We start from the raw sequence: 9,042 nt of genomic DNA, 5'->3' as shown, positions 1-9,042 counted from the left end.
AAAAAAACAAAACAAAACAAAAACAAACCACCAAACAAATAAACACCACCCCCCAAAAAAAACCCCACATTTAAGTGCATCTCACATCACATGTGTACAAAAATGTGCTTATGAAAATACACATACTGATTAGCTCAGAAGTGAAAATTTGGGAAGACATTTGGGTAGTGTGAACTTTTCAGCTATACTCGTGTTTACTTTGGCACCCGCAATAAAGTGCTGACATGGATGCCTGTCGCACTACAGAAAGGTGCTTCAGACAACCGCTGAATTAGTTGCTCGGTGTAGTGTGGTCATTGAGCAAAAGTTTTCTTTCACAAGTCTGCATGAATTCTTTGGGTCAGACTCTTCCATCCACACTTACGAAGCTGCTTTGTATCTTATCACATACATATGTGTTACTTACATCAGAAAAGATGCATAAATAACTCACCAAAAAGGATCTGAAGCAAGAAGAAAATGCACAGTTAAGGAAAAGAAGAGTTGTATCTGTTTCACTTATCAGGGAAGAAAGATAGAGAACTGACTGCACAATACATACTAAGGGACTGTTTTAACTCAGAAATCAGTGTAATTAAAATGAATGGCTCAAAGCAGGGAAATTAAAAATACAAACAACACACCATCATCTACAATGAAGCTGGTAGTCAGTGGGAAAAACCACCAACACACACAGTGGATGTTCCACTTTTGGTACCACTCAGAGCTTTTATAAAAGAAACATCTGTTTGTCTAATACAAGCTACAGACACCAAAAATCAAGGAAACTGTGACAATAAACTATATGGCACCTCTGAACTACACCTTGGGGACAAATTCCACCCTCTTTTGGGTACAACCAGTCTTCAATGAACCTATTTGGAACAGCACTTGTATGGAGTTTCTAATACACCATTTGACTATTTATGGTCACACTGGTATCTTCTAGGCAAAGAAATTAAATAAAGTAGACATCAGTTTGATAGAGCAAGAATCTGAGAATGAAACTAAACTTGTAAACATAAACTCAGCATATTCTCTATGAAAAAAGGTGTCAATTTTTTTCTTTGAGTTTTACAATACTGATTTAAAGACAAAATCCCCAAACCTTCCACACGCACCTGTGTAACATTCCAGATGTGGAATCTACTGTTTAAGACAAAACTTAGTATCTCCTTTCCTTAAATTACTGTACCAGATTCTGTAAAAGGACCTGAAGTCAAGAAGTACATTGAGCTGCAAAACTTAAGTTAGGTCTGTGCTTAAGTGCTCTGCTGAATTAGTTTCTCACAACACTTTCCTCCTCCACTGTGGAGTTCAGGCAATAACTTTGCCGGTCGCTGACAAAAACAGCATTTGGACATAAAGACAACTTAAAAAGCTTTTCCTCCTACAGGCTTTTGAAATTAATACTTTATTACTTCATACAAGACAGTAAAAATAATAAAAATAATCCTACAACTTTTCATAAAAATTAAAAGTATTTTAAACCAAATCTTATTAAAAAGGCAAACAAACTTTTTACTTAAAACTAAAGAAATACTATATATACACACTTCTAAGAAGAGATTATGATTTTCTGTTTGATATCAACAGGCACTCTTCATTCATCATCTGCAAGAAACTGGGTTAGGTCTCCACAGGCCACAGTCAGAGTTATTAAGTAAGTAAATATGCCACTGCTTCTGTGCCCTCCTTTTATTTCCTTGCTTCTTCAGTCTCATCTGGTTCTCTCTCTTGATGCTCTCTTTCCCACCTCATTTCTTTCAACTCCTGTCTGTACTTCCGTTCAATGAACCGTTTCTGATGGGCCATCTGGGGAAAGTTATCTGACACAAGAAGAAATATTTTACATCAATAAACAAACTGGTAACACAGAAAGCATCAGCTCAGGTTTTCTTTTGTTTGTTTGTTTTTTTAAACTTTGATGAGATCAGGGGTACGGAGGAATAATGTTATTACCTTTTTTTACACATTTATTTCTAATAATTCATAGTAAACCAGGGCTGTGTGTCATAACACTTTGGTTTCTTTATGATTTCCACATCTGTTTCCCTTGCTACAAAGCACTGCCAAATCCAATACACTCACAAAAATAAAATACAAAATCCTGGTATAGCAACATGGCCAGGTACTACCTGGATTTGACATTCTGTTCCCTTAGCAACAGGTGGTTGACTCTGAAAAAAAGAATGTGAGACTACTGTCAATGCTGTCAGGGCTTTTTGTCTTGTTCTCACTCCAAGAAGTATGAGCCACTGGTTCCAAGCATTGTACAGATGTTTCCATTATTATTATTATTATTTTAGACCCACACAGAATCCACTAGATGCCTCACATTATGGCAGGGTTCCTAATGGGAAAGTAATAGTGTAGCAAAATGGAATGCAGTAAAATCTGTCCCCGAAAAAGTTAACACTTGGCTACGTACCAAAACACACCAAAATACAGCCTTAGCGCAGTCTAAGAGCATGGATGAGTGAAGACTGGCTAAAACAGACTAGACAAGGCTGAGGTGACGGAGAAATACCTTAGGGGGATGGATGCTTCTGATTTCAGACATGTGTCCATTGCCTGGTACGTACATACACTAGGCAGAAGGGAGGCTGTAAAACCAGCTTATATAATTGATCAGAATTGCTCTCAATTTAGTGCTCAGCTGACAGAACATGTTGTTTTCTGTATGACCAGGGTGCTGACATGCACACGTGTCTCTGTGCTGTAGAGACCTGCACCCTCCAGCCAGTCACAAAACCAAGAGGTGGCGGAGTACGTGTCAGCCTGCAGCTCATAAATCCTGCTGGAACCACACAGTGCTCTGGAATTGGCACTGGCTACCTATCTGTGTCTGAGGTGAACACAAAAGGTTACCACACTGACCTTTAAAGCTATAAACAAATTCGGGAGATGCCCCAGCAAAAGACTGCTCTCACTTTAGTTGGCTACCCAGAGAGAATTCATCTGAAGCTCCTCAAGGAGGAGTCCCTTGGCACCAAGTGCTTTCCTCTTTCTGGGTCCCAGGCAGCACAGATTTGTTCAGCTAGAAAACACTTGTGCACAAGCCACATAATCTGCAGGAGTCTGTGGTAAAGCAGAATGACTTTCGACTGCTTTGTTTTATTAGCTGGTGAAATTTGTGCCTTTTATTATATACTACAGAAATAAAAGGTTTATTCATCTGTTATTTACAACTCGGGCAACAGGAGGGTATATTTATTTAAACCAGAAAGCAATCTAAACAAAAGAAAATTGTTTTTAAATTGCTGCTGTTTTTAAAAGCACTAGCACTTAGTTTAATGGAGTTCTGGGATATTTTGTTGCTCATGTGCACCATAAAGTGAAAATCGGATTTTCAGCCCTGTGCCTGTAATGTGATTCTTTAAGAACTCTGAAGAACTCAGCTCGGTAGTAACCTGTTTGTTTATAATCCATTTAAGATGTTGAGAAGGAAACTTATGTAATAAACTCATCATGGCTATTAGGTATATGAAAATTACTTTTACTTCAAGTTAACTACTTAGACAATAAAAATAATAATAAAAAAGACCAATAAACCGAAAAACTCCACTCCACAAATATATACATAATAGAACAGGTGCCCATAGGGGCTGTGGAGCCTACATCCCTAAAGACAATCAAAACTTGACTGGCAAAGCATTAAGAAACATGACCTAACTTGAAAGCTTGCTCTTTTAAGGGGTGGTTGGAGCAGAGAATTCTAGAAATTTATGGTATTCAAACAAATATGTATGTCAGAAGAGATGTGAAGTCCTTGGGCTGAAAGGAGATGAAGCTCCTGTCACAAGAAAAAACACTCAAAGAAAACTTCAGTAACATTTTGCAGATATTCAGTGGAGAAGGGAAGTTACCACCAATAAATCTGACGAGCAGAAAAATGTGAGAAGTATATGCCTAGGAGAGGGATTAAAAAAAAAAAATTTTTTAAAAATTACAAGGATTCATTGTCTTCTGAAATTTTTAAGCCCTGTGATTTCCAGATGGAGAGATAACATTAAAAACCTTTGGCATCTGAGGAACTGCATGTCTTTCCTTTGAAACAGATGCAAAAAAGGTACCTCCCCATGTTATTCGGAATAGAGAGCTTCTGCTGCACAAAATGCTTGTAATTTATTTGCTTACAGTACCTCCACACCTGGCACTTTAACTCTACTGATCGAAGTTCTTTTGTGTAAGAAGTTTGCATACACTCATTCCTTTCATATCTGAGACTCCATTGCAATGAAGGACTGCTCCCATGCTGGCTAACCTGCTCAGAATTTTGAGAGATGCATACACAAATCATCAGATCCCCAGCTGATATAAGCCCTTCTTAACAGATAAATATTGACCTACATTGGCTGGGGATCTGCCTGATAGACTTTAACCCAGTCTACTGTACAAACTGAGAACAATTTTATCTTTTAAATTGGCAACTGAAAAGTAATTTCCCTCCTCCCCTAAATTAGAGGATGAGGCAACCACACTGTCAGAGACTAAGCAGTCTTATCCCATTGCATATTTAAGCATGGAAAAAATCTCAGTGAGACTTCACTGCACATGGTTCCCTCTAAGTTGCAACTTCTGTATCTGATCAACTCCCTTTAAAAAAATACCTGCTGGTATCATATTAACTTCACCTATTAGAAAATTGTCTTGGAAGTACTAAAAGGAAAACCTGCTGCTTAAAAGCTGACAGCATTCAGCATACATGTTTTGATCAAACCTTACCCCTCACAAAATCTGCACCTCACTTCACCAAAGACCAAGGATGTAAACTATAAATTATTTTCTTTGTTGCCCAAGTAACTTACATTTTTCAAGTGCGTCCATTGCAGCTCCCATTTCCGCTTGCTGAATACTGTGAAAGCCAAACAAAAACATGTTACTTGAGATCTAAGTTGTACAGAATGAACTAAAGTTTCTGACAAAGTGGAACACTAGCTACTTTTTTATTACAAAACTCTCTACTAAACTAAAACTCTCTACTAAAAAAGTAGCTAGTAATTCTCAGAGTGTACGATATATCAGCCTTTCCATAGCTATGTGAGCAACAGCACTGCAGTTCCAGTAGAATATTTTTAAACTTAGATCAATAACACTAACAAAATATTCTAGTCCATTCTTTACTGAAGCACTTGCTTGAGAGAAAAAAAGGAACAAAATCAGAGGTGTGAACACTATAAAACCAATAATATTTTTATAACCACCACCAGATTTGGCAGCAAAATCACAGAATCCTAAGGGCTGGAAGGGACCTCAGGAGATCATCTAGTTCAATGCCCCTGCCAAAGCAGGTTCCCTACAGCAGGGTGCACAGGAAGGCGTCCAGGCGGGTTTTTAACAACTCCAGAGAAGGAGACTCCACACCCTCTCTGTGCAGCCTGTTCTAGTGCTCTGGCACCCGCACAGTAAAGAAGTTTTCCCTTAGGTTTGTCTGGAACTTCTGGTGTTCCAGTTTTTCCCATTGCCCCTTGTCCTGTCACCAGCCACCACCAAAAAGAGCCCATTTGGCCCCCACATTTCAGATATTTACAGACATTGATAAGATCCTCTCAGTCTTCTCTTCTCCAGGCTGAAGAGCCCCAGCTCCCTCAGCCTCTCCTCATAAGTCAGATGCTCCAATCCCTTCATCATCTCTGTGGCCTCCACTGGGCTCTCTCCAGAAGATCCCTGTCCCTCTTGAACTGTGGGGCCCAGAACTGGACACAATATTCCAGATGTGGCCTCACCAGGGCAGAGTAGAGGGGGAAGAGAACCTCCCTCAACCTGCTGGCCACGCTCTTTTCAATGCACCCCAGGATATTACTGTTGGCCTTCCTGGCCACAAGGACACACTGCTGGCTCATGGCCAACCTGTTGCCCACCAGCAAAGGTCCTTTTCCACAGAGCTCCTCTGCAGTTTCTAGTCTGAGAGCCACAAATGGGTTAGCATTGCTAGCCACCTTGTACGCAAACTCACCAAAGCTTAAGTCCCCAAACTATACAGACGTTGAGCCCTTCAGGCTTTCCTGAGGCAGAAACTCACAACAGTTTGAAGAAGGCTCTATAGTCTTCCTCTTCTAGGGCCAACCACACACTTGTCTATTTCCATAGCTAGTCATTTTAGACACTGCCGCACTCAAACTTCAACACCATGTGATTAATTTTTCACTATACCTTGGGCCTTTACCACATCCTATTCTTTCCCCTTTGAAGTAAACAGCTACTGTGTATGTCCTGGCATGAGACGGTCCCACTGTCTGCAAAGTCCTGAAATAAGATAGATATGATTCATTTAAGCAGGGAGTATTAAAAACCAGAATCTGTTTGTGGCACATACATCACCAAGGTTTCAGTCTGGTCAATACATATAGTGGAATTAGCACAAAGTATAAGGCAAGGGTTGAAAGATGCCTGTATAAATCATGTTAACAGAGATTACCAGTACAGTGCCCAATAAAAAGGAGAAATTTACATAAAACACACCTTGCTTCTATTGATTATATTTATTACTCCAGGTTCACTCAAGAGCACCATATGAAAATTTAACTTGTAAGCAAAAATGCAAACTGTAACACAAAGTGCTTAAACACTGTGAAAAACACTTGTAATGAAGTCATACAAATTGTGCGTACCTGTGCAATTGCAAATAATCACACCAATATGGTTATTGTGTGCACTAAAAATTTAGTCCCTCAGAGTCAGGCAGTTAACAAGGTTTTAAAAGGGCTTCATTTGGGACACAGTAGCTCTCTACATACTGAATTATCACAGTACAAAGAAATCTCCCATCAGCTTTGCAAAATAACAGTTTGTCACAAAACAAAGTTTCTTTTTGAGCTAAAGTCTAGGACATGCATCAACAATCATCCAAAGGGGAAAACAGATAGTTCCCTAGACACGCAAAGAATTGCTGCTTCTGCTTTTTCCTGCTGTCCCAAATCCCCACTGTCAGCTCGAGTTGTGTCCACCACTTTGTTTCTTTTTGGAAAGAACACCAATTTCATATCAATTTTTAAAGTATCTAACTATAGTACTCTGTTTTCCATGTGTTGTGACAAGAGCAAAAAAAACCCACCTCAAATTTAAAAGCAATAGTACTGACTGCAGTGAAACAGATAACCCTAAGGAAAGGAATTTAACAAGATAATAGGAAGATAACAGCATATTACTAGCTCTAAGCTGTACCATAAAAATCAATTTATCATCACAGCAAAACAAAACAAACATTTGGTACTTGATACTCAGTAGGTTTCACAAGAATCAGGAATTGTTTCTTTTGTATTCATCTCCCTCACCCAAGACAAAGCTGTGAGCCCTCATACAGAGGCACTGAGGAGTCAGATTTGCAAAGCACCAGTTGCAGTGTTGAAGTAATCATATTTCTGAAGTGCACTGTTTGTCACTATAACTGAACTGCTACACTTCATTGAAAACTTTCCTTCAGTAAATGTGACAAATGCACTTAAGACTTTCATTGTTCAAACCTTTTAGATATAATAATACCAGCAACACAAGCCTTGAACTTTCACAGCCTTTATCTATTCTTTTGAGGACTAACACTGCACCCCTCCCTACATTAATTGAATGGATGTGGATCCATTATACAATTTTAAGTTTATTACTGCCTCTTTGAAGAAGCTATTATGCTATTTTACAACTGAATGAGAGAAGGGACATCCATCCCATCCAACTTCAGGTATCTTACTAAGGTGTACATGTTAAGAGGCTCATTGCTCTGAGCTCTTCTATCACTAAACAGGAAGATATACATGGGCTGAATTGCACAGAGAAAATGTCCAACACCCTTCAGTGTCTGACTGTGGATGAGGAAGAGAGCCTACAATCAGTATTTATAAAACAAGGCATTTATTATGTTTGCATAATAATGTAGAGTGTAAAGAAACTTCACACTATTACTGAAAACAGAAAGGAGGTATCTTGACTTCATACCAAACACCCATTATTCCATTCATTTCATTTAAAATACTGCCATTCCTTACATTAAAAGGATACCACATATAAATGATGCCAATGAAATACTCCATTCGAACACACAGATTATATTTTCCCTTGAAAATGTACAAGGTAAAGTTACAAATTCTTACAAACTCTTTCTTATAATGGCTTAAAACACCTAAAGCTTGGAAAACATTGTTTCAACATTTTCCATCTTCAGACAAAGGGAAACTAGAGGGTTGGATAACTACAATAAAACAAAACTATGAGAAAAACATAGGGTGACTAATCACATTTTCTTCCACATACAAGAAAGACTGATAATTATCTTATATCTGTAAGATACCAGTTCTTACTTGTAAAGAGGAATGTCTGGCTCTTTTCCTTCTGTCCTGAGAGTCAAGCAGCACTGCTGAAGCTGAGATTTAGGATCATTCCAATCTTGATTTAAAATAAACTCCTGTAAGAAGTTCACAAAGATGCTTTTATGATTGAGAGACTGTGGGAAGAGTCACAAACCCAATAATGTGTTAAAACATAGTGTCAGGAAAGTTGGAACCTGACTGGTCTTACCTTTAGCCGTGGAAAAAAGCATACATTCATGAAAGTGTGGACATATTCCAAGTCTTTATCGATGTACAGGGCAGCAATAAAGGCTGGGGGGAAAACAAAAGGTATTGCCACACATCCAAGGAGAACATTAATAGCTTACACTTTTAGAAACAAGTATCTGTGACTACACTAAAGCCATATTCAATTATGTTTCACAGCAGTGATCTGATGAGGGTATTATTACCCTGCACACAGAGGAAAAAAATAAAGTTGACCAAGAGATTAAGTGAAATCCACCCAAATGCACTCAGTCATTTAAAGAGCTAGAAACAACACTCAGCTCCTAATCTCACATTTTAACCAGAAGACCATGGACACTTACAAATAAATCACTACTGGGTACCATAAAAGTTTTAGATATAAATCACTCCTGTTTGTGTGCTATTTCCATTTGCTTAGAGGATTTGGCAAAAGCCAAGTGGTCTGAATGGCTCACAAGATACAGATTAACTCTCTTTGCAGAATATTTATCACTGTTTCCACTTTCTTTGGAAAGAAGTTAGCACGAACTTT

The 9,042-nt window shown here is 38.6% G+C and overlaps 1 protein-coding gene across 1 annotated transcript in view; it reads right to left on the bottom strand.

The window, feature by feature from the left end:
* Positions 1-1,359: 1,359 nt before the first annotated feature.
* DROSHA (drosha ribonuclease III) overlaps positions 1,360-9,042 on the bottom strand; it is a 70,096-nt gene continuing 62,413 nt past the window's right edge. The window contains exons 28-32 of the mRNA XM_010164733.1: positions 8,491-8,573; positions 8,274-8,377; positions 6,136-6,228; positions 4,791-4,837; positions 1,360-1,808 (exon numbers count right to left, since the gene is read on the bottom strand). Of these exons, the coding sequence (XP_010163035.1) occupies positions 1,678-1,808; positions 4,791-4,837; positions 6,136-6,228; positions 8,274-8,377; positions 8,491-8,573 (458 nt within the window). The 3' untranslated portion in view covers positions 1,360-1,677. The remainder of the gene's footprint in view (positions 1,809-4,790; positions 4,838-6,135; positions 6,229-8,273; positions 8,378-8,490; positions 8,574-9,042) is intronic.

The sequence above is a fragment of the Antrostomus carolinensis genome, unplaced genomic scaffold, assembly GCF_000700745.2.
Source record: "Antrostomus carolinensis isolate BGI_N321 unplaced genomic scaffold, ASM70074v2 scaffold42413, whole genome shotgun sequence".
Taxonomy (NCBI): Eukaryota; Metazoa; Chordata; class Aves; order Caprimulgiformes; family Caprimulgidae; genus Antrostomus; species Antrostomus carolinensis.
The sequence above is the reverse complement of the archived record's forward strand: the minus strand, read 5'-3'. Positions and strand labels throughout refer to the sequence as shown.